Source organism: Anser anser, assembly GCF_964211835.1.
Source record: "Anser anser genome assembly, chromosome: 28".
Lineage (NCBI taxonomy): Eukaryota > Metazoa > Chordata > Aves > Anseriformes > Anatidae > Anser > Anser anser.
Window position 1 is genome coordinate 1617027 of NC_139749.1, and position 27543 is coordinate 1644569.

At 45.2% G+C, this 27543-nt stretch overlaps 2 protein-coding genes across 13 annotated transcripts; one reads left to right on the forward strand and one right to left on the reverse strand.

Annotated features, from left to right (window-relative positions):
• The first annotated feature begins 52 nt into the window (after nucleotides 1–52).
• On the forward strand, nucleotides 53–26651 carry NUP210L (nucleoporin 210 like). Of its 12 annotated transcripts, none has more exons than XM_083813711.1 (40): nucleotides 53–362; nucleotides 990–1126; nucleotides 1395–1526; nucleotides 1698–1791; nucleotides 2374–2524; nucleotides 2980–3112; nucleotides 4102–4260; nucleotides 4809–4877; nucleotides 5605–5711; nucleotides 6139–6279; nucleotides 7143–7280; nucleotides 8126–8278; nucleotides 8754–8955; nucleotides 9237–9382; nucleotides 9965–10186; nucleotides 10693–10866; nucleotides 11353–11545; nucleotides 12238–12326; nucleotides 12639–12743; nucleotides 13333–13434; nucleotides 14272–14400; nucleotides 14602–14729; nucleotides 15392–15524; nucleotides 15984–16046; nucleotides 16616–16795; nucleotides 17384–17464; nucleotides 18373–18504; nucleotides 18882–19043; nucleotides 19317–19408; nucleotides 20144–20318; nucleotides 20953–21128; nucleotides 21377–21597; nucleotides 22607–22743; nucleotides 23226–23352; nucleotides 23739–23888; nucleotides 24006–24256; nucleotides 24615–24819; nucleotides 24911–25015; nucleotides 25651–25725; nucleotides 26000–26651. In XM_083813711.1, exons 1-40 carry the CDS (start codon nucleotides 202–204, stop codon nucleotides 26071–26073), a joined length of 5604 nt encoding a protein of 1867 aa, XP_083669837.1. In that variant the 5' UTR covers nucleotides 53–201; the 3' UTR covers nucleotides 26074–26651. The 12 variants fall into 12 exon arrangements, 11 of the variants coding, with proteins under 11 accessions (XP_083669837.1, XP_083669842.1, XP_083669841.1 ...); XM_083813716.1 differs by having other exon boundaries at nucleotides 24992–25015; XM_083813715.1 differs by having other exon boundaries at nucleotides 18885–19043.
• Nucleotides 26368–27522, reverse strand: RPS27 (ribosomal protein S27). Its single transcript, XM_083813725.1, has 4 exons — nucleotides 27388–27522; nucleotides 27049–27157; nucleotides 26832–26942; nucleotides 26368–26597 (listed from the first exon to the last, which is right to left on the reverse strand). The coding sequence occupies exons 1-4, from the start codon at nucleotides 27391–27393 to the stop codon at nucleotides 26569–26571; spliced, it is 255 nt and encodes an 84-aa protein (XP_083669851.1). The 5' UTR covers nucleotides 27394–27522; the 3' UTR covers nucleotides 26368–26568.
• Between the last annotated feature and the right edge of the window lie 21 nt (nucleotides 27523–27543).

The window sequence follows — 27543 nt, forward strand, 5'->3', positions numbered from 1 at the left end:
GAAGGGGGGCGGGGGGGGATGGGGGCGGCGCCATCTTTTACCTCAGGGCGGGGGGGCGGGGAGTGGCAGCGCCAGTGCGCATGCGCAACGCTCCGGCGGCGAGGTGAGCGGGAAGCCCCTGCGCATGCGCGGAGGGGAGGCGTGCCGGAAGGCGGGAACAGCGCCGTGCCGGCGGCGCCATCTTGGTTCTTCTCTGACAGGATGGGGCGGGCTCGGCCCTGTTTTCTCCTTTTCCTCCCCCTCCTGTTCTTCGTAGTGCCCGTCCTCGCGTTTAAGTTAAACGTGCCCAAAGTGCTACTGCCCTTCAGTCGGGAGCTGCGGGTCCCTTTTGCGCTGGAGGCTGAGGGGGGCTGTTACTCCTGGTGAGGGAGGGGGCAGTGCTGAAGGGAAGATGGGGGCTGGTGTAAGGGGCGTGCTGACGGGACAAAAAGGGACCTGGGGAACCGAGAGGAGGTGGGAACCCTCTAAGGCTAACAGGGGTAGAAGGGGCAGGGTCCGAGGGAGAATGTCTGAAGGAAAGAATAGTGGTGTCCCTGGCTGTGCTGTGTGCCTGTGAGGCAGGCTCTTGGCTTGCTTAACAGCACAGTGAGAGAGGCCTCAGCGTTCTGCCAGGGAGCAGGTTAGCAAGGGGATATTGACCCGTGCGTTGTGCTGAGTTGTGAGGGACGGGTTTACGTGGTCAGAGCAGGGGTTGTTTGCTTTCTGGGCTCTGTGTCAACATTAGGACTTGGAGAAGGGGGGCCATAAACTGTTGGCCTTTGGAACTTGAAACTTGAGCTGTTGTGACCAGGCGGCACTCAGCACTAAGACTAATGGATTTAAGCAGGTTGTTACAGGAATAAATAATAAAAACTACAGTGTTTTGAGGGCAATATAAACCTGTGTTTATTTGAGCAATCTTCCCCCCTTCTCCCTCTGTTTTTTGGAACCCATATAAAGGTACACTTTTGAGTAGAGTGAGGAAAAATGTCTTCCTGTCTTTCTTTCAGGTATTCCACACATAACGATGTAGTCACTGTTGAGTCCATTTATGAGAATGGTACCACTTGTTACCAAAAAGCATTGCTCTCTGCTCGGTCTTCACAAGCCACAAAGCTAAGCAGTGTTGTGATAGCTGAGGAACGTGGTAGGTGGAAAAGCAAAAATCCCTAAAGCAGAAGGTAATTTGTGAGTTGAGGCTTTTTATGGAAGCCTAGGATTGTACTCATACATTTTTAGAAATACAAACGCTTTATTGTTGAAAAACCTGTGGTCTGTAAAAAGAATCTTATTCAGGTTCTGTAGGACAAGAAACCACCTATATATTAGTTTCACTAGTACTAGCTTCTCATGATTCTTAAGCCATTATGATCTAGTAGATGCTGAATTAAGGATTATTTGTTTTATTGCTACAGTGACAGGCCATTTACTCCGTTGTGATGTTATTGTTGATGTGATAAACAGTATTGAAATTATCTCCCGAACTCGGGAAATCTATGTGGAAGATTCTCCTCTGGAGTTGGCTGTGAGAGCTCTGGATGTCGAAGGTATTGCTTGTGAGACAAGCTTTCCTGATATAATTCCAAAGTTTTACTCTGAGAAACGAATGCTGCTTCTTGTCTTCATATTTAGAAGGAAAGGAGGTTTGATTTCACTGTATCAGCTGGCTAGAATACATGAGTTTATCTCTCGATACAAATTTTCATTTCTGTTTTCAGGAAACACATTCAGTAGCTTGTCAGGAATGACTTTTGAATGGAGCATTGCGAAGGATGATGACATCGAAAGTTTAGAACTGTCAAACAAAGTAAGGTACCTATGTTAGAAATTATAAATGAATGCTTCGCAGTCGCTTTCATCCTGGGATACTCCTAGAATGGGTAAGAAATAGGATGGGTAAATTGGGACAGAGATGAGAAGTGATTTATCACTGCACCACCAGTAGGTGTAAGAGTGCTGTTAATTTAGCTTTTAGATAAATCACGTGAGTAAAATTGGCAGCAGGGGCAGTCTGCTGAGAGAATGCTTTTGGTTTGAATGCGAGTGTAGTAAGCATTGTACAGTTTAAAATGGTTTGTGGTAGCCTAGCCCATGTTGTCATCACAGGGCCCAATAGTTTTGAGACAATGATCAACAAATCTTGTCAGAGCAATTCAGAAGTTACATTTTTGGGGCCCTCAAGTACAAAAAAGAGACTGAGAAACAGACAGGAATCCAGCAGACACTTGTGAAAAAGTGTCTGGAGCAGGAGACGTGATAGGAGAGGCTCAGGGAATTGGGTTCTTTTAGCTGAGGAGAAAGGTAATTCATCTACATTGTCTGTACTAGTGAATCTGAAATGATCATGGAGATCATACCAAAAGTTACTTTTTTTTTTTTTTTTTTTTTGGTCAGGATTTTAAAATACTCAGAAGCTGACTACTCTCCACCAGACTACATAGTTGAGATGGAAAAAGCAGAAAAACAAGGAGACAGGATTCTGGTGTCAGGAATCAAAACTGGTGCAGCGGTCATAAAAGTCCGAATGCAAGAATCAACCTACAAGGTGAATAATTACTGTAAAAATCCTTCTTTTCAGTTCAAAAGAACACAAATTCTTAAAGTTTGGGAACCCATTTTTTAGAAAGTGAAATTTAGGAGTGTGCATAAGTACACGTGAAGTTATCTATCTTGCTGCGTTACAGAGACAGCTAAGACTGCCACAAGTAACAGATAAGAGAAAAAAAATCTCTTTATTACCACTTCTAGCAGTATTGTTAGCATTACCAAGTTTGCTGTTTTTTCCCACTAAATATTGAAGATACTGTGAGAGTTATTTTTTTTCTTGTCATTAGTAGTCCTTCACATAACAATAGAAAAATAAAAGTAAGCATGTAATTGAAATACCAGATTGGCAAGGGAATGTAGGGCAACTAGAATATTGAGCAGGTAAGGATATGGAGAAAGTGTTACTAAATTTTAATTTGTGCTATTAAAGTGTATTTACTCCTTTTCCATTAGAAAGTGGCTGCTGCCTCGATACGTTTGCTGGTTCTAGAGAATATACTCCTGATACCGTCTCACGATGTTTACCTCCTGGTTGGAGCATATATAAAATACCAAGTAGCAAAACTGGTCCGGGGGAAGATGACAGGTAAATTATTCTCCCGGCACCACCATGTTTTACCCAATCTTCCGCTGGCCTTCATACCTAAATAAACTATCCTAACAGTTTGGTTTTGTAGCAGGGAAGCTGACCCTAGAGATGGTGAAGTCTTGTTGTTAGCGAATTCCCGACCGTTTGGGCCTTGTTAGTGCTGACCGAAGAGGGAACGCGATGAAATGTGGGAACGGGGAAACGGCCAGGCCTCCGCGCGGTGGGGCAACGGGCCAGCAATGATCCAGAGAGGGCTCCAATGGAAGCCCTCTGCTTGGCCCAGTAGAACTGCTCTCTGACGTCTAAAATGAGGCTCCAAGGAGGGCTGCAAAACCACCCCGGGATTGGTTCAGCAGTGGGCAGAGAGGGCTCCACAAACACCCTGGTGTTGGTTCAGGACTGGGCAGAGAGGGCTCCAAAACCACCCCGGGGCTGGTCCAGCGGAGGCTCCAAAGCGCCCGTGGCCTGTTCACGGTGCGGTGAGGGCTCCAGGGAAGGTGCAGGGAGTGGGCCAGCAACGGTGCGGAGAGGAATCCAGAGAGACCCTGGGGACTGGCTCAGAAATGGACCAGAAATGGGCGCTGCAGTGAAGGCCCAGCCATTGGCTCAGAAACGGTCTGTTGAGAGCTGCAGTAAAGGCCCGGGACATGGCCCAGTAACGGTCCGATGGGGGCTCCAGCGGCAGCCCAGCGATGGGCCCGGTGGCAGCCTGGTGGAGGCTCCAAGAAGCGCCTGAGGGCTTTGAGTTTGTTGGAGGTGGTTGGAGATGCCCCTGATTTTTCAAACCTCTTGTGTCCGTGCCTGAGAGTCGAACTAACGTACGTGTGCCAGTAGGGAGAAAATGTCAGCTAATTACGTGTCTATATTGCTTGTTTGCTGTCATTATTGTCTGATCCTTGCATTGGTACCCGTGTAAAGATAAGGTTTCATAGGGGAGTGTAGATGATCATCAAATTAATGTAACTTTTAAAGTAATCTTTTTGCAGAATTAGAATTTCCTCTTGAACATTACGACCTTGAACTTCGCGATCAAGTTATTGGGCCTGGTGGCTCTGACCTTCTGCCGGTGGCCAGCCTGGAGGTGAAGACAGCCGTTGTGAGAGCAGTGCAGTTAGGACAGAGCACTCTTGCCTTTGTTCATAAAAGTATCCTTCTAAAGAGACTTCCAGCCATATATTATGTGCTAATCTGTAGCTAGCCTCTTTCCCAAGCATGGGCAACCCTATCTATAGTAACAGAGGCTGTGAGTGAAAGAGATTGTAAAGGCAAACGGGATTTTTTTGAGGTTTGCTTCTGAGTTTCTCTGAATGCTTTAACTTTTCAGAGTAGTTTGTTAGACAGGGATTCCTTTTTGAGTCCCCCCCTTTCTTCTGGGTCAGCATGTCAGCGTGCTCAGTGTTCAGCCTCAAGAGCCTCCTCACTGTTTGCCGGCTGTTCAGCAAGAGATCACTTTGTAGCCTGTACGCTTCCTTTCTCTCCTACATTGACAATGACTCCTCCTCCAGCCAATTACACAATGTAGTTTTTATTGACGGGAACAGAAACTCTGATGTTGATGAAAATTGGATCAAGCCCCAGATTCCCTCACTTATTCTGTGTTTAAACCACTCGCAGTTTTATAGATCACTGAGGATGGATGTGTTCTTTTTTCATAAAATGAAAATCCCTAAAGAATTCCTATGCAAGAATAAAGATGCTCACATGCGAGCTGCATCTGGACTTCCTAATTGCACTATCTATGTCGTAGAAGCTGGATTTTTAGGTAATAAGGAAGTGGAAGCTTGATTGTAAAAGTAACTTTTTTTTTTTTTAATCAGGAAAATACTGCTTTAAAATATCATTGCAGTCTTTATGCTGGCAGTAAGCACCTAAAACTTAAGGCAAAAACAGACTGCATCTTTTCAAGTGCACTGATTTGAAAATTGAAGTTGGCTTTGCTCCGTTTGATGGGCTGCTTTCTAAATCAGAGTAATTAAGCCAAAGATTAGCAACAGAGAATGTGCCTCAGAGCTCGGAAAGAATGTGTCATAATTGCCTTACATGCCATTTTTGTGCTTCTTGCTGAACTATATATTTTTCTTAGAGAGTGCTTGGATTCAAGAATTTGTTTTTACATGATACTGGATACTTTAGAGGACGAATAATGAGAGCCTTTCTGCTTCAGTCACTATTTCTTATCCAGGAAAGTTTCATAGTGACTGTAAGACCTTACTGCCTCATGGCTGGCATTCTTCATTCTACACTAAAATCTGTTTATTGGCAGCAGAAAGATGTCTCTGTTACAAAAAATGGCATCACTGGCACTCTCATTGATTGAGGACAAAGTGGAGTACAGCCTTAAGGTTTCTAAACCAATTCAGGAATTCTTCCGTTATCCTTCGGATTACGAAAAGCAGCCCTACTATCAGAAGTTATTAATGAAGGATGTTTTACCACCGCTGGTTGCTGCTGATAGTGTTCTCAAGAGCGAACCACATTTTTTATTTCAGGTTTCACTGTCTATCCAGGAGACAGATGGATCCTGGAAGTGCAGCGAGAGTATGTGATCACTGTAGAAGTTTATGATAGAGACAGCAGTAAAGTTTATTTATCTGATGTGAGTACGTGTTTAGTTAGCAAGGAGCAGCCGCCAGAGGAGTGCCCTGATGAATTATGTTACTGTCATGCAGGGTGTGGAATGAATACAACATTCCTGCCCTTTCCAAGTTTATTGAAAGTACTTCCTAATACAGATGTGGAGGTAGATGATCTTTAAGGTCCCTTCCTAAGCCATTCTGTGATTCGTCCTGTATGTAGGACCGGTAAGGAAATTAGAGAGAGAAGGAAATTAACTCTTGCTCTGTTATCACCTCAATCTTTCCTACAGTCTCTCAAAAAAATTTCCATTCAGTTTCATCTGTACCAATCTTACCCGTGTTACAAACCTCTACAGAAATGCACAATGCTGTGGGTGTTCATGGAAAATGAATCAGATTTTCCTTGGAAGGGGGACACAATGTTCACCGATTTTTGTCAATTTGCAGAATCTCCGAATAATTCACCACTTCTCGAAGGAGTATTTTGAAGAGCTAATATCTTCTCGTAATGGGTCTTACCATATAGTTCAAGTCCTAAAAGATGGCATCACAGGGATAAAAGCTGAATTGGTTTCTGTTCTTCAACAGGTAAGAGACAACGATGGTAGTAATTTTCTTCAGGATATGTTTTTTTCCTAGTCCCTCAGGTTGTCGCATAATACTGCGCACATCTATGTGAAACGAGCTGCTCTGTGATTCAAGTTATGCTATATTTATCCTGCTAGAACAAGTTATTCTCCACAAGGTCTTTGCAGACGATGCCTTCTGCAGTTTCTGAATTGTGAGCAGTCCAAGAGGCAAATATGATTTTCTTGGATATACGAGAAACCGGGCAGATGCAAAGAAAGGCTGGGAAGAAATGAATTACACCAGGGATTGTTGAACTTTCTGCTCTGGTGTTGGAGTAGCAACAGCTCTTACCGGAGCTGCATGCAGCATGTCTTCTTATACAGGCCATGTACGGGTCAATGGCACTCTTGTTCTTTGCCAAGTAGCGTTCTTGTAAACAACCTCCAAAGTTTTGGAATGAGGGTGTTCCAGGGACTGTTCTCCATGAGGGAATTAGGTGTAGTTGTTGAAGCTGATGAGTTTGAAAGCAGGAGCAAGTTAGTCCATGCCAGCTGGCCTCGGCAGCTGGGAATATAAATTAAATGCGTTAAGGAGATAGTGTAAATGTAGCCACAGACTCCTGCCTCTATTTGTATACAAAATAAAATATGTTGGAAACAATTGGACTTGTTACAGCTGCATTTGGATCACTCCCCCAAAAGCAGGAATTGATTTCTGATACTTTTTTTTTTTAAGCTTACATTCTAAGCAATCAGTACAATCTTCATGGGGTTTCAGGCCTGTTCAGACCTACATCAAGTGTATAAAAACCTTAGCTTTCGCCTGTCAGTTGTAAGCTACTTGGGTTGAAAGACTCTCTCCTTCTTCCCCCTTGTTTGTAGGATGGCTCTCAGGCTTACTTACCCGTACCAGTCAGCCACGAACAGGAGGTGCAGATTTACCTTCCCATCAAACTGTCACCTTCTCTCCTTGCGTTTCCACACCATCCCACGGAAGTCCTGTATCGATACAACCTTCAGGTGAAGCTGACTATGTCTTGGGAAATCATGAAAGCCTCCTTGGCTTGAGATCCTCTCCTAGAAGAAAAGCTAATTAAAAACTTGCAGCAAATTGAGGCTCAGTGAGAATCCTGAGCACTAAACAGGCAAAAACCACTCCTGTTTTCCTACTTTAACCTTGTAACTGTTCTGCTCCCTCCAGCAAAATCCATTTTTCATTGATAAAGCGACATAATCTTTTCCTTTCTCCAGAAATGCCATGTTCTAATCCTCCAGTGCTTTTTTCACCCCTTTGCTTTTCCATTTTCTTTTTCTGTCATGTCTTTGTTATTTTGTTCTTTGGTCCAATGCCTGTGTTCCCAGTTCATTTGTTGTTCACTTGGCTATACATCATTAAAGTTCACTGTAGTTTTGAACTGTTGAAAGTGTTGTGCAAGTATAAGAAAAGGCAGTAGAGATGTACTTTTATTCTGTTCTTTCACTAGCTTTTCGCTTTACTCACCTGGGGAAAAGATCCTCCCTTTGACTTGGCTGGAAATATTTGATTCTACTTGAGTTGTAAAATAAGCCTACTTGTTTTTCCTTTTTACCCCTAACAGTCCATCATGATATGTACTAGAAGTTTGGAAAGTACTTTGAGATCTTCAGCTGAAAAAATTATAGGAATGCCGCTGTTTTATTTATTTTTACTGCTGTTCCATAGCTAAAGAGCCCAAACTTATATATATATATATATATGTATTTGTCAGATCAATAATGCTCATGTGATACCAGCATATCATCCTACTTCTGTTTCCAGGACGCTGTTTCCAGGACGCTCCAGGACCTTTAGTTTATGTTGCTTGCCTTTCTTTCTATTTTTCTAGGTAGAAGGAGGCAGTGGCAATTTCTCATGGATTTCCTCCAACCAGACTGTGGTCACGGTCACCATCAAAGGCGTGGTGACCGGAGGCTTGGCCCAGGGGCACTGCACTGTGCAGGCCAGAGATGTACAGAACCCCTTTCATTACGGAGAAATACAGGGAAGTCTCTTTTCTGGGCAGATTATTATTCTGAAATGACGGCTTGTCCGGGCTTAGAAACCAAAAGTTTCTGCTTGAAGGTCAAAGATTGTTGGGCACCTGTTCAGTAGCAATGGGCTTGGTTCTCCTGGGGCTTTTATTGCGGTTTTGTCAGTGGAACTAGTTCCAGTTTACATTCCTGTTAATGAGTAGACCTGAATCTTAGTATTTCTTATTTCTTGAGCGTCAGGTGCTTCCTAATGCAGTACTATTTAGCTATTGAATACAGCATTGTTTTATTTTAGGTTGTGTTTAGTTTCATATAAGAACTATTAAAGCATTTGTAAACAGACGTGCTGTCAAAACATTTTCATGTACTTTAATTTGGGGTGTTTCCTGCTCAAGCCTGGGCTGTTAGGCCATGCTGTAGTTCTGACCTCATTGTGCTAGCTCCTTCTGCTCTCACAGGGTGCTGCCCTGGACTTTGCTCCTGCAGGTGTATGTGGAACAGCTGGCAAAGGTGGAACTTCTACCGTTTCGTGCAGACATTGAGATTGGCCAAATTTTGGAAGCTCCTCTCAAGATGTATTTCACGGAGAGGGAAACAAGGGAGAACATTGCTTTCACTGATTGTTCCCTCTTACCTTTGGATATAAGCATGGAAAAGCAAGGAGTATTTGTCCTTGCTGAAGAAGGTATGATCGCTTAGCTCCAAAATGCTTGTTTCCCTAGGTGTGTTTTAAGTAATTTCCCTGAAGTCACCCCCATGTACAGTACACGGGGATTTCATTAGCCACTAACGAAGTCTGAGTTGAGGAGTCTCTTGTGGCACTTTGTAACTGACTCTCCCAGCAACTAGATGGAAGCGTTGGAGAGATGTGACATTTGGGGAAACCTTTTGGGAAAAATGGGTAAAGATTCTGCTGCATTTCATCTCTCATAAGAGACGTGCTGCAAAGATGTTCTTAATTTTTAGGTAATCAGAAGCCTGGACAGACATTCTGCTCCAGCTTGCAGTTAGAAGCAAAGTCTGTGGGACATACGTTACTGACAGCAAGCGTTACTGTACACCAAGAGCATTTTGAAACAAGTGCAGTGTTTGCTGCTTATGAACCTCTCAAGGTGAGGAAGTGCGCGTGTTCACCCCATTCTGTTTGAATTACTAAATTGTTGAGGAGTTAATGCATTTGTTACACAGTCCCAAATCATTTTCTCTAGAAACAAATTTGCAGCTGGGAATTGACAGACACCTACAAAACCAGGAACCTCTTATTCTATCAGATAGAAGTAAATCAGTTTAACAGTCAACTTGACCTTTGTTTTAATTGTGAAACATCAGCAGGGCATTTGATGTAGTCTTCATTTTTCCGAGCTGTGTGCTGTTCTATCAGCATTTCAGTAGGTGTGCACAAAGCTAGATTTCTCGGTTAGATTGGAATAAATGAATAGAAGAACAAATTATGTTATTTTCTAAGGATGTGTAGTTTCTTGTCTGCTTCTCATATGTGTGAATGGCCCCATGTACAGCTCCAGCAGTGAAAAAGTCCTCTGGCTTGGTCTTAAACATCCTGTCAGAGTAGTTAAGAGGCCTTATGCTAAATGGCAGTATCAGTGGTTCTTATTTTTGTCCATTTTTGACCAGTGTCTCACTAGAAAATTGCATTCAAAGCAGGAATTTCTGCTTTTCTGTCTTCACATGATCAGGCTGTCAACCCAGTAGAGATGGCTTTAGTGACCTGGCAAGCAGCAAAGGAGATGGTATTTGAAGGTGGGCCAGGACCGTGGGTTTTGGAACCATCTCGTTTCTTTTCGGAACTAACTGTGGAGCATAAAGAGAAAATTGAAGTTGTACAAATCCGATTTCCAACCAAAAGGAAACTGAACCAGTACGTTTATCAGGTTGTATGCCTGCAGCTGGGGGAGCAGGTAAGGAAACCTCTGATCTGTCTGGCAACTTAATAAGCAGCTGCAAACGGTGTGGATAAAATTGCATGTAGAGTCTCACAAATACCATTTTCCTCGACTAAAAGGTGCATACCCTATGGTAGTATTAGCTAAGCAAAGGTGAGTTTCATTCTCATTAAACCTGTTGGTCTACCAGTTCCCCCTTTACTCAGAACTGTGTTTAGGAAAAAAAATAAAAGTGCATGTCCTATTCAGGCCAGTGGTTGTGTCATACATGCATGGACAGTTGTAATGAAAATTTCCTATAAACTGTGCCTACAGAAAGTTTCTCAGGTCATTTTCGAAAGAAAAAAAAATAGCCATCTTTCCCTCACAACGCTACTGGCATGCACGTACTTCAGTAGTGTACATTCAACGCCATGCATGCAATCCTTTGCATTTTAAGACACTCCTGGACATGCCAACTTTATGCGCACATAGAATGGATGAGGCTAGCTGTGTAACCATCTTGTTGCCTGTCCTTGAAGGTGCTCACGTTCCAAGTAGGTAACCGGCCAGGGCTCCTGAACCCTGCTCCTGCCGTGGAGGCGATCCAGGTGACCTTCATCTGCGCTCATCCCGCCAGTATGTCTGTGACCCCCATGTATGAAGCAGCTCCTGGTATCCAACCTTGTCCATTGCCGCAGCAGAGCAAACAGCTAGTAAGACATGAAACAGAGCTAATAATGTTAATCCTGTGTTAGGATCCTGCATTCATTTTGGGGGTGATTGGGAATGCGGGATGTAGAAGGTACTGTCTGTCCTTAGGTAAAGATTGTGCATTGTTAACTGGTAGTGCAGAGCTTTGTACTGGCAAAGTTGTCTGTCTAGCAGTGAAATAACTTTCTTCACAATAACTGACATCCCGGTCCCCTTGCTGACGAGGTGTTCTCTGGCCGCTGTGTTCAGTTTGGCAGTAATTGACTTTCTAAACTGGAAAGCTCGAAAGAGGAATCTGAAGTGTTGGGGTGTGAATGGAGTGTGAATGCGTTGGGGTGATGAAGCTGTAGCTGAGATGAAAGGAGCGGTCACTGCTAAATAGAAACCTGACCATCACGGTTTGACTGATTCTTGTTTAGGAGGAGGAAATGTTTCTTCTAAGGCTAGGCACGAGGTTACCAGCAGAAACTGTGTTTCTTTGGATGTAGATCCCCGTATCCAGTGTGAGGAGCACGGTTCTGGAGCTAGCTGTGTTTGATCATCAGCGGCGGAAGTTTGACAACTTCAGTTCTCTGGTGCTCGAGTGGAAATCGTTCAATGAAACCCTTGCGCACTTTTCTGATGCTAGAACCGTGAAGATGGTAGCGAAGGATGACGGGACTGGGCAGACCCAGCTGCACGGTACTGCTCAGAGTCTATAGGAATTATGCCTGTCTGCATCATCACATTCAGTCTTTCTTCCTCCTTTCCACCTAACAGAAACATGACTAGAGTGCTTACTTCTGTTTCCTCTAATAATTCGAAGCTCATAGTGCGGTTGTGAGATACAAGTGCTCTCAGAGTTGTGACCCGTCTGCAGTGTGGACAGTGTAGCATCAATACTTACGCACTGCATGGTTATTTTTTGTTATCTCCTTAACACTGTGAATACAAACAGGCATCTTTCAGAGGCACCAAAACAGGTATTCTCTGTAAAGCCAAGAACTGAAGAATTTCTTGGCATTAGCTTTTAGTGAACACGTTGTCATCATAAGTCTTCCATTCCTGGGAGTTCAGTCTGTTTCCCTTGACAACAAATATTCTGTCTCTGCAAATCAGTAACACCTACTTTCAGAGCTTTTCTAGTATATTCATGTCCTAATAGCAGGGTGGTTGATATTTCAGGCTGATATTGTGGTAGGTTATATTGTGTGTTTATAAATGTAAAGAGAAGGACTGGTGAAAGAATAATTCAAGTAAATAGCACAGAATTAGATTACTGTATCCTGATGTTTAAAAATGGTTCTCAGGAACTCAGTGAAATTTTAAAAATCTTCAAAATTCTGATTATTTCTTACGTCCTGGTGTGTGTGTTTTGCATCTGTTGCTTATAGGACATCAGCTTCTAGAAGTGCACCAAATTAAAGGTACTGTTCATGTTGGAGTCAGCTTTGTGAAGTACACAATGCAAGGTGGCCCAAAAGTGAGTAATGAGGAGCTTTTCTGTTGGGCAGAAGAGGGGTTGCTTGCCTTTCACCTGATCTTTCTTTCATTTGATGGCAAAATATCCTTGATAGTCAAGGCTAATGGAGTAACAATTCATTTTCAGTTCTAAATACCGACCTTTGTGCTTTCACAGGGAGGGTTTATTTCAGTGTGTAGTTATATGGCGGAAATGCTCATTTGCTATCTGCAATCATCGTTTCCTTTCTGTACAAGAGAAGGAAGAAAGTGGTGCTTTTGTAACCTGAGCAATACTGATGTAATATCTTTCTGATTGTGTTTGCGTTCCTAGGAAGTGTCTAACTTGCTTACCTCTGCTTCTGTGGAGTTTTTATTGGTAGAGGATGTGACTGTTGTGCCAGATAATGCCACGATATATAATCATCCTGCTGTAAAGGTAAGAACATTGCTAACAGCTTATTTTGTGCCTTCGCATTCCTCGATGATTTGGGTAGCCTTCTACTGTCAAGAGATGCTTCCCACTGGTTTTGGAAGGCAGAAAGGACCTGTCTGCATAAACTCACGAACCCGTTTCACTTTGGTGAAGCAATTTTCCCTTTATTATTCAAAGTGGTGTTTGATGCTAAGTGTAGTTTCTGTGCCGTGGTGGCATCACACCACTGCTAACTCAGTGATGTGTTATTTGTTGTTTGAGAGGAATAACTTATTGTCATCAGGTTTCAGACATCTGCCTTTCTACGTTGGTATTTTAATCTGTGAAGGAATGGTGACCCTGTGTGATTGGCTACATAGTTTTGGTGATGTCCTCATTCAGGGGCTGATTGCTGAGGGTTTTATTCTGCTCTTTATTCAATTCTTTCTTGAGCAGAATCCCTGCTGGTAGCTTAAAAAAAAAATAAAATTAAAAAAAGACCTCAGATTTTATAGCTCAAAGCCTGTAGTGATCTCCCCTTTTCTTAGCAAAACTTAAAACAGTTGAGGACTAAGGGCTTAGATCTTTCATGTAATTTTGTTTTCATTGACAGGAGCTATTTGATCTAGTGGAAGGATCTGGATACTTTCTGGTCAACAGCAGTGAGGGTGGAATAGTAAACGTGAAGTATCGGGAGGCGGAAAGTGCCATCGAGGTGATTATAGTCGAGATACGCGCTAGAGAAGCCTGGGTCGAAAATTTTTGAAGAGAAGTTCATCCTCTGGAAAAAGCAAGAAATAATAATTATTTTTTTTCCTTTCCTCTGTCTCAGTCATTGTTCTTAGAGCTGGTTACGTATATTCCGTTTTTGCGTCCCAGGCCACTTCATCTTAAGCAACTATGTAATTCAGGCCAAATATTTGCTTGAAAGAACATTAACTTAAGGGGAATCCTGTTAGTTATTAAATAGGCCGTGTTAGTTGTGCATAGATAATCACTATTTTTATTCTTTACTCATGGCTTACTTCCACATCCTGGTTAGACTGAGATTTTCATTTTATCTAGTTCCTTATCAACATTCCTTCCTACAGATTTCTGCACTGCTATATCCTCCAGCGGTGTCTGCAGTACAGCTTGGCATTCATGACCCAAAGGGCATGAGTTAGTAGCTGAGTCAGAAATCAAACCTTTGTCAGGTTTTATTTGAGACAGAAATCTAATCTCACTGCCAGAGAAGAAACACTCTGAACTTTTGACTGCTGCATAGTTTTGAAGTGGAAGCCAGATGTGTTAGGGCATTTAAAATTATGCAGGACAATGCACTGCTCCCTTTGTTCCAGGAAAGAATCCTGTGGCGAATTACACTGACCGAACCCAGTGAAGTCTTTCTTTTGCACCACATCAGCATAACTGAGTACCAGTGAACAACGTGGTTGATTTGAGCAGTGCCTTTGAGCAGAATACCTCATTTTTGTGAATCTATATTCTCTGTAATAGAGATACAAGTATTTTCTTCAGTTACTATGGTTGTGCCTGCTTGCTTTTGTTATAGGTCACCGCTCTGCAGCCTGGATTTTTAAGCCTGGAAATTTATGATCTCTGTTTGGCATTGTTGGAACCGGTTACTGCCTATCTGCATGTGTCTGACATGTATGAGGTGGAAGTGGATCTCACTGATAAGGTGATGCAAACTTGGAGAAGCTCAGAAGTTTCTAAGACCTGATGTGGTAGGATATATTTCCCTGCCCACAGGGAGGAGGCAGCACCAGGAGATGTGTCTTAGGATCGAGCATCCAGAGCAGGGCATAGATATAGAGGCCTTAAGAAAGAGTGTAGGAATCCCTCTCTTCCTTTCCCCTCTCCTTTTTTCTTTTTAATCTAGCTTGAGATTGGCAAATCTGTCGTCGTTACTGTTCAAGTCCTGGGTTTTCAGCGACTTCCCTTGCAGAGTAAATACTTCAAGTACATGAAGCTGGAGCTGCAAGCAGCATCACCTATTGTTACACTTGCGTAAGTATTACAATTGGCGGGTTGGAACATTCTTGAGTACTAACTGATAATATTCACCTTGTATTGAAAAACAGAGCCAATAATTACAGAAGAATTGTTTACAACCCCCTAGCTGTTTGCTGGCTTTGCATAAATGTTGATGGAGTGCATGGAAGGTGTCAGGACTGTAACTGCCAGTTTTAGCAATTGGTTCTCAGGAGAATCTCCCCTTACCTTTCTGTAAAAAGTAAATTAATGTATGCATATCTTTTGTGGCAGGCTGGGTGATTTAACTTATATTCGCAAAGCTCTTTGAGATTTGTGGTTGCAGATGACAAAATGTTTTGCAAGATGTTTTGTCATCTCTACTGCCTGTGTTTCTGTGTTACCACGTGAGTGTATTAAATATCTGAAAGAGGCTGAAATATCTCTGCGTTACTTTACACCTGGTAGCTCTGGATGTAAACTTTTCTTTTGATGGAGGAATTGATTCCCTCACGTTTATTGTATTTATTGTGTGGTGTTCTGCCACTCAGAGCTCTCTGCATCCTATATCTAGGACTACGGATAACTCGAAGTAAAAACCTCGATATTATAGTAGTCACACTCAGTTCCTGCCCAACTTCTCTCTTAGTTATAATACAGGAAATGCAAAGTGAAGTCATGCTAAAGTGTCTTCATAGGCAAATGGAAGAAGTGGGAGAATATTCCGAACTGCACGTACTTCAGGCTGTTGCTGCAGGCCAGACTACTTTGGTAGCTACAGCCTGGGACAAGATGGGAAGAAGAATTACTTCTGCTCCTCGGAAAGTTGAGGTAAGAATGCACAGCTTTTAAGTCTGCTCACTTTTGAGTGTTTCTGACCCACTGTAGAATCCGTGTATTCAAAGTTCTTTAGGGAAAAAATAAAAAGCCTGCTTGTATGATGACGTTCTAAAGCCTTGATGTTCTCTGACTCTTAAATTCTTGTAAAAAAGGATCCATATAAATATCATCAGTAATCATTGGTACCATTTCTGTATTTTGGCAGAGTATCTGTTGTTCTCCTAGTCCCTTTATTCAGAAGGCAGAATCCACTTCCCTTACGAGAAATCTCTGTACACGATAATACATTTTTCGGAAGGATGTCCTAAGATCTACTTAGACATGCTCATGTGATAATTCAACACTAGCAGTCCTAGTATTTTGTCTAGTGACGTGTTTTTTCCCCCACAAAAACAAACAAACAAAATGTATAATAACATTTTAAAGTAAAATATTCTTCCCTTATACCAGGTCTTTCCTCCATTTAAACTGATTCCAAAGAAAATTACTCTTATTCCACACAACATGGTGCAAGTGAGTATTACTTCTTCTGAGCAAACGATAATTTTTTGCTTCCTTTCCCCCTCAGTATCGGTGTGCTTAATGTTGGTGAAAAGAGCTTGATTAAACTAGGAGTAAAGGCTCTGAATCCTATTACCAGTCTTATTCCCAAATCCTGGCTTGTGGTAATCCAGTGGTGACCAGACCTCTCTTTATCAGCAGTTAAGTGGATCAAGGTAGACAGTAAATTCCAGAGCCCTTCTGTGTCTTTTATATTGAGCTTCATTGATCCAGCTAGCTGCTTCTGGCATGTGCGTCCTGGAACAGGAGAGCTGGGTCGCTGCAGGCACAGCAAGCGTGGTCCTGAAGCTTGGCCACTTCTGTGACTGCTCTGCTTGGCCAGCCTAAAGGACATGCGAAGAAGGGTTTCCACGTGGAACGCTGATAGTTTGAAGTGAAGTGGCTACAGCGTGTTCAGGTGGAGAGGCGAAGAACAGGCAACCAGAGACAGAAATTAGTTAATCTAGATGCTGTGGTTTAGGGAATTAGTGTGTGTTTGTTTTCTCAGTGAACATCTTGTGTTTTATTTAAATACACTTCAGGTGATGTCAGAAGGTGGTCCCCAGCCGCAGTCCGGCATCCACTTCTCTGTCACTAACTCCTCCGTCGCAGAGGTTAACCAACTTGGACAAGTCACGGCAAGAACAGTAGGAACAACCAGGATACAGGGCGCTATCCGGGTGGTTAGTGAAGACACGGGAGGAGTTACTGTTTTTTCACAGGTATCTTTCCATTATACTCCTCAGTCTTTCTTCCTTTTTCTTAGAAAGAATGGTAATGGTTTGTCAGGCTTTTTAGTTACCTTGGTTGCCCTGATATAGAAAATCTGATCTTGGAAAAAACTTCCATTAATATTTGTAGTGGGGCAGTAAAAGGAAGAGGCTAACTTCTTTCCTATTGTAAACAAGAGAGGAGGCCACCACAAGTTGGATGGGAAGCTTTCTCCGTGCATTTTTTTTTTTGCTTACTGGCGCCCCCAGTGGGATATAGTTAAAGGCGCTATGTAGTCCATGAGACAAGCCAAGAGGAGTCAAAGATCTTTAAAAGAGCCCCTAAAGTGTCAGGGTTGTCAGCAGTTACCACCACTGGAGAGTTGACAGTTTCTGTAGATGATGAGGCAGCACGGCGATCTTACCGCCTACTTGGAGGCTCCGGGAGATGTGCTAGCTAAACCTTCCCTGCCTGGCAAAGAACAGTCAAGCCCTTAACCAGATATGGACAGTTTGTTTCAGAAGTGAAGCTACAGGCGACTTGCAGGCTGTTCAGTTTAGTTTGATACCTCAAAGCTTAATTGTTGTTTTATTTTGCAGGATCAAGTGGAATTAGAAGTAGTTCAGTTAAAAGCAGTAAGAATTCATGTACCTGCTACAAGACTTGTAACAGGCACCGAGGTACGTATTGTAGCTGATACTGGAAACTTCTGTCGGCCAAAAGTTGAGGGGGATTCTTATCCTAATAGGCAGGTCTAAACCCTGAGGTAGGTGTTGACTTGAGTGCGGGAATCAATAAAAAGAATGTCAGTGTTCTAGTTTGGTAAGCCTAGTGTGCTAAAGAAAGTAGCACTACTAGATTAAAGAGAAGCAACAGCCTTGTCCGGATGTTTGGACTGGTTGTTTACCTACTGCAAGGAATTCAAGTCTTGTAATCGGCTACAGCTCTGCACTTAACCGAAGTTATGATCTGGGAAACAACTGTGTGTGAGGTCAACAGAGCTGTACCATGGGGCTAGCGAGGAGGAGCTTAGAATGCCGAGTCACAGACGCCTGAAGGAGTGCTTCTTAGTTGTGTTTTAGCTCACAAATGCAGGGTATGTACTTTCTGAAATTTCTTTTTCAGAAATGTGGAGGGCTGTCACGTGCTTTGGGTGCTTTAAAAATGAATGAGAGATTCTGAAGGGAGATTTTTGCAGTCAGTAAGGAATGCATTTTCAAAAAGTGAATTTCTTAGCTGCTATGGAATTTCTGGATCCGTTCAGATAGAAAACATTGTTTACAGGCAGCTTGCCCCCTCGTTTCCCTGGAGATACAAGGGCCGGTTTCAGATCTTGAAATATATATTCAGCAGATTCTTGGTGGGAAGAGGGTGTGATCTTTTCATTGAGGTTAGCTTTTTAAGCAAGGGAGCGGAGGGCTTGTGTTGTATTTTAAAGGACTGCAGAGAATATACTACTGGTAATAAATTCATGGTGTATGTGTCATACGTGATTCCCCTTCTACTCCCAATTTTAGGGGGTTGCGTTCAATTTCTCATGGCATGGATGCCCTCACATTTCTATGGTGACAGTATTCTTCCTTTCTAGATGCCAGTCTTTGTCGTGGGGCTGAACAACATGCTGACTCCATTTTCCTTCAGTAATGCTAACCCAGAACTGAGATTTCAGTGGTCAGTGAGCAAAAGAGATGTTCTAGACCTTCTTCCTCGACACATGAAGGTATGGAGAAAGCCACAAGAATGGGTTTAAGACCCAGTGCTGTTGCTGAAAGCATCAGAAGATTTTTCAGAACATTTCGCGTACAACTTTTGAACCTGTAGTAGTGTCGCTGTAATTTATTTTTTTATTTTTTATTTTACCTATTATGTATGTGTGGTCCAGGTTGAGATGCTTGAGGCTGTGAAAAGCAGCGAAGTCTGAACAGATGAAATCGCATCTGTGATAAGAGATCTTGTCATTAGGAACAGAATCTAAAACAAAAGCGAATTTTTCTGTTTTCACACGTCTCCTTTTTCCTTTTGTAATCTCTGTACTAACACTAGCCCTTTAGTCTAAAGACTGGCTGATATGTAGTGAGATCTGTGCCCTCTCTCTAGCAGGTTTCCATCCAGCTCCAGTCAGACAATAACGTTGCCATGGTTGTGCACACAAAATCAGCAGGTAGAACCAGTATTAAGGTGATGGTGCAGTGTCTGAATGCATCTGCTGGGCAGTTTGAAGGAAACGTGACCGAACTATCAGATGAAGTGCAAATCCTGGTAGGTGTTGCTGGTGCAGCATGTTGTAGAGGTAGGTGTATTTTGAGAGGAAGAAACCTGTGGGCAGTATGCATGAACAGATGCATCAAAAAAAGGTTCCTTTGGGGTGTACACGTTGGGCGTAGCTGCACAGAGAGGTTTACACCTCCTTTTGTTTGTTTTTTTTCTGATGACCAATAAGTGGTTTTCCTTCACTCTTAACTCCCAGCTGTCATGAATCCATTTTAAAAAACAACAGCTCTATTTAATAATTTCTTTTTGTTCTGCCTGTAGGTATTTGATAAGCTGTCACTATCCTCTCCCTCGTTTTCCACTGAGCAAATTTTAATGTCCACGAATTCTCAACTCAAGCTGTACACAAACAGGTAGACAAAGGAAAATCCAGGCTGCAGAGACAGCTTACAATGTGTTTCACTCCTTTCAGTGCATAAAGCTGCCTGTTAGCTTATTTTTCCCGTCCCAAGATATTCAGCAGAGATTTGCGTACTTCCTGCTACAAGAATGGGAATTTGAGGCATGCTCAGTTTCAAGTTACTGTCTAAAAAGACTGTATTAAGTGCAGTTCACCACAGAGCAGAAAATGGTAGTCAGATTTTAAAGGGATAGCGCTGTACGGGTGAAACATTCCCCACTGGCACTAGCAGACAGGGCAACGTGATTAATCTGAGCAAATGAACCCCTGTGTACCTACAAAAACAGATCTATAAGCAGTGTCTGCTTATACAGATTTTTGGTTTTTGCTGGTAGGTTTACGCTGCACGTTTCTGGAGGCTTCTGGGTTACTCCACAGCCTGCAGATGTATTTTGGAGTGACTGCTGAGCAGGGCTGCATCTGCCCCTTACACGCAGTTTGACAAATCTCTTCCAGAGTAACGTGCCTTCATGGTGCTCAGGCTGTCAGCACGAAGCTGAAGTGCGCACTTAATGCCGTCCCCGATCTCCTGCTATTGTTGAACCTGCCAGTCAGTAATTTAGTGTGATAGTGAACTAGAAGAACTTAGATACGTTTCTTGTTGCTTTAGTGGCTGCCACTCAGAGTGAAACAAACTCCCAGCCTATCCAAGTCTAACAGTCCTTTTTCACTTTTGTTCTTGGCTAAGGGAAGGGGCTGCATTTGTGAGCTTCCAAATCTTGCAGTGTTACCCCAACTCTTCCATCCTCGAGGAGCACGATCAAGGCGTCCTGAGAGCTGGACCCATCACAGGCATTGCAGTGTTGGAAGTGACTTCTCTAGAGCTCTTTGGAGTGAATCAGACAACCGTAACGGGCATCCAGGTAAGATTTCAGGCATAGACCAGTGTTTTTGTAAGGAAGCAACTAGGAACAGCTCTTTATTTCTCAATCCACTGAAAACAAATCGATGGAGAGAGACTGTATTTTGTGATTCTTTTCATCAGTGTCATTGTATCTTAGGTGTAAAAGGAAAGATTGAATTTTCAACCCTGTAAATGGGTCAGGGTTCTTATTCAAATCTCAGTATACCAGTCTGTAGAATGGAAAAAGACGTTAATATATTTCATACTGAAGAATTATTTGTTGTATGGAAAGCCTCACAGCAGTATAAAATGTTTTGTTTGCAGCTTCCTTACGTTTATTTGAAGCTATACCAACCTGCTTGACATAAATACGTTGTGTGCTTTATCAGTTTGGGAGCAACTGTAGGTCCTTTGACAGGACTCTTCCAAAAAAAATCCAAGAGCTTCAGAAAATGATGCTCTGGCTGAGGAGATGGCTGTCATCCCTCTGAGTCAGGAGCCAATCACAGAAAAGTAAGACAGAAAGGGAGTGTGCTGTGCCGCAGGCAATCGCATTACGTGTTGACAAAGTACCGTGACAGCAAACAGTAAGCTACAAAGGACTCTCCAAGGGACAAATACCAAGACTTAGCTTGACTTTACTTTTTTTCCAGGTTGCACCCATTTCCTATTTAAGGATAAACATTAGTCCCAAAATCTACACAGCTGGTGGCATGTCCTTGGCTACATTTCCACTGGGGATGTCCTTAACCATCACAGTTGAGTTCTACAACAGCATCGGGGAGAAGTTCCATGCCCAGAACGCCCAGCTGCGCTTATCTGTGAACAGGTACAGCCTTGAGAGCACTGGCACGTGGTAGGGAGACGAGAACTCACTCTTATATCACAAACGATAACAGAAATGTCAAGTTCCGTCTTAAACCTGACATACATTTGAAAACAGCTGTCCAGAACTGGGAGCTGTTTCACTTAGTCACCGATACTGCAGTAACGTGTGGATTTCCATACAGGAAACACGCAGCTTTAGATGGATGAAATTTATCACTTTCCTCTCGCTTAGGAAATCTTTGTTTTCAGAGATGACTTGCTACTCATTAGACCTGCAAATAAGAATCACACATACATTGCTCAGGCTGTGAACAGAGGAGTGACGCTCTTGACTGTGCAGGACGAGAGGCACCCGGGCGTGGCTGACTACGTCCCAGTGCCTGTGGAACCCGCCATCAAGCCAGATCTCTCAAAGCCTGTGGCAGTAGGAGATGTAATCTGTTTCAGCTCACCCCTCGTAAACCAAGAAGGTTTGTATGCATTTTTCTGTAGCCTCTGACCGGGCTGTTAAGCAGGGAGACTTGTCACGTGGTCTCAGTCGATTTCAGAAGCTGAGCAAAACCAGGCTGACTGTATTTTAGTGGGAGAACTCTAAAAATTGCGAAACCTCGAAACTGCTTCAGGACGGGGTGCCTCGCCTGAGAATGGGAATGGAGCTGGTGCTCTGGCATGGTAGCAGGTGTCCACGTGCACAGAAATTCCTGAGTCTTAGGCTCCGTGACTCCTATTCATAGGAAGGCTCACTTTGTTACCTTTTCAGAGTTCAAGTGCGGGCCCAATTTTGTTGTCTTCTACACTGACACAAAAAGAGCATTTTTCCCTCATTTTCCCCAGCTTCAGAGCAGCTGTTTCCTAGCTATTCAGGAGGACAGGCTGCTCGGGGGAATTTACTGGTACTTAAACAAAAGCATTCCTTAACTGCATTAAAAGACTCCGTGCATAATGGAGTGACAGTCCTGCCTCTACAGTTTTATTACTGACTAATCAGAGCTACATGGTAAATTAAGTCTTTGATAGTATTTTTAGAATGAGAGGTAACCAGAGGGCCTCCCAAGGAATGCAAAAAATGTTCTCCCCATTCTGTGCAATCTCAGTTGAGCATTCTCTTTACTCGCTGAACCCCAAAATTAACCTTCTGGTTTATGGTCCCAGTTTACTCGAGTAAATATGATTTATGAGCTCTCTGTCCTGGAGAATAAGCAGATGCTACTTCAGTGTATTTCACTGGGAAATGCAGGGAAGGGCTTCACCCGGGATATGTTAATATTTAGGAAGGTTCATTGCAGGAGGCCTAAAAAGAGAAGACCTGTGTGTTTCAGCCTGCTATAGGAACTCTCTAACCATGCATGGGAAAAGATACGTGGTGTTTATTGCCAGGGTGTTAAATGAATCCTCCTCATCAGAGGCCCCTCAGTGGTCTCCCATCCTTTTCGGTAGACACCATTCAGCAGAATCCAGCTTGTACCTCGGTGTTTGTAGGTGCCTCAGGGATGTGGCATATCTCCCCCAGTGATACGCTGGACGTAGACAGCGTGAGTGGAGCAGCGTTAGTGAAGAACACCGGAACAGCTACGGTCTTCCACGATATCCCAGGGACAGGGAAAACGTACAGAGAGGTATTTGGCACAGCACAAAGGGAGAAGACCAGCTTGCTACTGTGCACCAGGGCTGGATATGTATTTATGCTGTTCTACATCAAAAAAAGAAAACCAATGTCAGCTTTTCTCTCTGAATGCTTTGCTTATCAGAACGTCCAGTATGTATGTAGGTAGGCGGTGTTAGCACGGGGATTGAAACCCTCACAGCAGAGGGGTGCAGAGCCTTTACTCTGACTTGCTGGGTGTCTGCTGCTGGCTTGCAGCTCAGCTCCTAGGTGCGAACAAAAAATGTTTGCAAGTGAAGGGCCAGTTCAAAACAAAACAGGGAGGGCTTGGTTCTCATTCACGTTAAAGGTGTAAATGAGACTAAGCTTTAATGACAATTATCCAGTTAAGCAAGTTTTGTAGAATAGCAGAAGAAAAATGAAGCGGTAAATTTCCCTGCTGTCTGTGTGAATCAATGTTTTGGGCACAGAAGTGTGCTTTTCTTAATATTACAGGTAGTTGTCAACGGTTCTTCAAATCTAAGTTTCCAGATTGGTCAAAAAAACTATTTAACAAACGCTCCTGATTCTTCTGCATTCCACGTTCTTGTCGCCACAAGCAGTGGAAGAGAAACCCTCAAAGGTAAAAACCCGCATTGGTGAATTCCTCTTTCCTGGTTCATGCTGACCTTTTCTGCAGTAAAATGTTTATACTATGGACACAAACATGTTCTTAGTCCGTAGCGGTAGGAACTGAATGACAATTTATCTTAGTCATCTACGTGCTTTAGCAAAACAGTGGATTTTTAGTCTTTGAAACACCAAATTGCATGAACTACAACCTGCTCGCAGTAAATCCAAGACTATGGACTACGGGTGGGAAATAAGTTTCTGCTTAGGAAACGGGAATGACAGTCACAGGCTGACAGCCGGGCCGCTCTGCGCATTAGGGAGCGTTGCGTCTTGTTTTGCTGAAGGGTCATCCACTGGAAAGAAGCTGACTGACTTGTTTCTGCTCTTCTCCTTCAGGCCCCTGCAGCCCGCTTCAGCTCAGCGCGATCACAAATCGGCTTCTCCCGGAGTCTTACTTGAAATGTGGGGTTGGGTTCAGCAGCACCATGTTGGACGTTTCGGCTGGGGAAGTCTTCCTTGTGCGGTCAGGATTCAGCATCCAGGAAGGCAGGCGTGACCTTTTAAATCCTCATGCTTTGGGTTTCATTCTGGTGATATTTTTTTTCCATTTCAAACGCAAGCTCTGATTTGTTTATTCTGTTTTGAATCCCGTCTTGAATTTAGGTCTTTATGCCTGTGTGATCACAGCTAAACCCCAGCCCAGTGAAGTCCTTCTGGCTCTGAGCTTGGCTGATGCTTCTGTATACGTGACTGTTTCTCACAGCAGTGACCAGAGGAAGGGGGACACGCAACGAATCCTTGTTCCTTTCCTCCCTGCCTTTTACCTTTACCAGTCAGAATTAGTTTTTAGTATCACACAGCTAACTGGTGTGCTAAGAGTGCTGGGAGTTGAAAAAGTATTAGAAAAGCTGGAGGTACGTGAAAAGCTTCTTTTTTTTGGTCTCCATTGCTGGGAAGGGAAATAAACCCCGCTACAAGGGTGTTGGGAGAGATGCGGGCTTGAATGCACTGCGTTCCTTCTGAGTAATCCATTTGTTGGGCCACTGGGTAAAAACTGCGGTCTAGTTTCTGCGTTCAGAGATGGGTTGTGTGGGGTGATTCTGCATTTTCCCTCCGACAGCTGTGTAGAGAAGTGAGGCAACAAATCATCGCCCATACTAACGTGACTCGCTGTTTCATGACTACGTAGAACATCAGGATGTGCAGGCGTACGGAATTCAGGCGTGCTGCTGGCTTTCATCTTAAAGCATCTCTGTCCGTCTGTCCCAAAAGGTTCAGCCCAGTTCTCCGGCTCTAACCGTGATGCCTCCGGAGCCTTCGCTCAGCATGCCCGGGCTTGTCTCCTACGTGGTCGGCGTGGTCAACTTCACCTCTCTCCAGCAGATGCCAGCACCGGCCTTCGTCAACGTGTCTTGTGCTCTCACCGGCCAAAGGGCAGCGGTAGCAGTGAGAGCTCTCACCGGGGAGTGCGCGCCCGGTGAGCGCCGTTAGGGGAAGCTTTTTCTGGGAAGCTGTTGCAAGCCGGGAGCTACCCGCGTGCAGCACTTACCCTGTCCTTCGCACCGCAGGTCAGTGCAGGGAAGTGGGAGTTCATCACCAGCTAGCGAGCTCTTACCATGTCCTTCTCTTCACTCTCTTTGCTGTTTCAGCATTGACAGCTGTTACGTTCCTTGGTAAGTGATTTATAACTCAAGAGTTCACACCCAGAGAAAGCAGAGATGCGCGCTTCCCTCGCTGTGATTTTAGGGCCAGTTCCGCGTGCCCGCCTTTCACAGCGCAGTGCTCTTCGGGAGCTTTAGAAAACTGACTGAAGTTATTCTAGAAAAGGTGCGACAGCAGTTGTTTTCCTTGAGCAGTCCTCCCTTCGGTTATTGGGGATCTGAACCTCAGCCAGAGGCGAGAGGCAACAAGGAAGGAAACTTTCCACTTGTGACTGCAACCCCTGCAGCTGTAGGCAGCGTGATGTGATAGAATCCAGGAGGATGGAGGGGGAAGCAGCGTTCAAAGGAAGAGCTGCCAGAATTGGGGGAAAAACCAAGCTGCTAAGTTGAATGCAGCCAGCCTGTGGTCCAGTTAGAGTGCAGCCTGAGCAGCTCCTGGGGGCAGCTGTCGTTAAAAGCAGCTGGTGGCTGACCCACAGGAGTCAGCAGTGGCATCTGGGCCTAGAAAGGGCTTCCAGGGGCAGCCCAGGGAGGGGTTAGACCAGGACCCCACCTTCATGGGTTCAGAAATGACAGCCCAAGTCCCTGACCATAGCGCGCGTCCTCAAGGGGGCTCAGACTCTAACCAGCGTGCTGGTTTTGTGCAGCCTACAACGCTTTCCTGACCAGGCTGCAAACGGTGCCTGTTGTGTACGTGCCTACCGCCGCTGTACCTCAGACAGGTAAGAAAAGGGTTTTTGCCAACTCTTCTGGCAGTTTCTACTCTGAGTTACTACACGCGTGCCAGGCTGGCATCCTGGGTTCATGGTGCAGTGCGGCTCGGTGAGTTCGTCACCACCGCTTTACACACAAACACCCCCAAAATTCACCACCAAGGGTGAACTCCAAGAACAACACGGGGCCTTTGGAGGGGTTTGGAGAACGTCCCCTCCTCTGTGAAGAGTCAGGAATGCTTGAATTCTCAAAGCAGCCTCCCTTTATTTCCTTTTCTCGCAGGATATTCCTATCCTGCCAGTTCCCAGCACGAAAGGAGCAGGCCTCAGCTGGGGCTCTGGAGCGTGCGGAGGTGAATCCCTACCAGGGAGATCCCCACTGCGAGCAGGGATGGGTATTTTCGACCTGAACAAAAGGAAGCGTTTAATTTCCCGTTACCTGCTGATCTGAGCCGCGGATGTTGAGTACCTGTGCTCCTCTGACATTTAACTGCACGGTGGGGGCCAGGCCCAGTTAGTTTTTGGGATTAAAGGCAGGCCCCCCAGCCATGTTCCCTCTCAGGTGCTCTGCAACCGCTCACAACCCCCGTTCTTTACCAGCCCGAGTTCAAGTTACAGCTCAAGACAGCAAGCGCATTAAAGGCAGACCAGTTTGCGTGTATTTTATCCAAAATTTATTGACAGCAAGATGGGTGGGGCTACAGGGACAGCATGACAGTCACGTTCCTGGCTGGCCTTCCTGGACAGCGCGCTCAGGTCACACCTTGGCGTCTCGTTCTGCGGTCACCTCTCCTCCCGGCGAGCTGTGCGGGCATCTGTGCGCGTAGTCCCAGCCATCGCAGCTCCCTCCGCTTAGTGCTGCTTTCGCCTGAAGGAGCATCCTGGGGGGGGGAGCACAGCGCTGAGCGGCTGCTGCCCTCTGAAACCCCTCAAGCTACCGCCCACGCAGCGCTTCTTGGGGCCGGTAAGCTGAGAGATTTCTCTGTCTGCCCACAGGAACACACCTCCCTCCTCCTTTCTTGAGGAGCAAAATCCCTCTAAGGCCCAAACCGTTTTTTTAACCCAGCCACAAACCGTTCCGCGCTGCCACCCCCCCCCCGCACCGCCTCACCCACCTTCTGTGAGCCTCGCCTTGCCGCCGGTGGGCTGGCACAGCACGGTGGAGCAGCCGACGCACAGCACGACCGTCTGCGCGTGGCTGAACACCGTGGTGATCTTGTAGCACCCTGCGGGCAGAGCACGGGGAGGGGGGGAGGAGGCAGCGTTAGGGCGCGGGGCGGCACCGGGAGGGAACCGGGCCCCGCGCCCCCCCCCCCCCCCCGAGGCGCCTACCGGGGCACTTGACGTCCATGAAATAGGAGTTGGGGCTCTGCACCAGGCGCTTCTTCTTGTGCTTCCGCTTCTCCTCCTCGGGGGACGGGTGCAGCAGGTCCTTGGCCAGCTGCGGGCGGGAACAGCCGCGCTCAGCACCGCCGCCCCCGGGCCCCGCCGCCCCCCGCCGCCATCTTGCGCCCCCGCCGCCGAGGAGATGGCGGCGGGCACGGCCCCCCCCGGCCCTCCCAGCTCCCCCCCGCCTCCCCTCGCCGCCCCTGGCCCCGCGGAGCCCGACCCCGGCCCCCGCAGCCGGCGGCGGGGCGGGGAGCCCCGGGCCCGGCGGCGCGGCGCACTCACGGGCATGGTGGCGTGCGGGCGGCCGCGGCCGGAAAGGGGCCAGGCCGGAAGCGGGCGCCGCTATATCCGCCGCGGGGTTCCCCGCACGGGCGGAAGCGAGGCGCGGCGCCATCTTGGGAAGGGCGCCGGGAGGGCGGGGGCGGCCATCTTGGGAGG

Bases quoted from the DNA above. Each gene is read 5' to 3' on its own strand.
- NUP210L (XM_083813711.1), top strand. From the start codon at position 202: ATGGGGCGGGCTCGGCCCTGTTTTCTCCTTTTCCTCCCCCTCCTGTTC. The intron at 14,401-14,601 runs GTGATGCAAACT...TTTTTAATCTAG, and splicing joins AAGTGGATCTCACTGATAAG to CTTGAGATTGGCAAATCTGT. The intron at 25,726-25,999 runs GTAAGAAAAGGG...CTTTTCTCGCAG, and splicing joins CGCCGCTGTACCTCAGACAG to GATATTCCTATCCTGCCAGT.
- RPS27 (XM_083813725.1), bottom strand. The intron at 26,943-27,048 runs GTAGGCGCCTCG...CTCTGCCCGCAG, and splicing joins CATGGACGTCAAGTGCCCCG to GGTGCTACAAGATCACCACG. The intron at 26,598-26,831 runs GTGGGTGAGGCG...TCCCCCCCCCAG, and splicing joins CAAGGCGAGGCTCACAGAAG to GATGCTCCTTCAGGCGAAAG.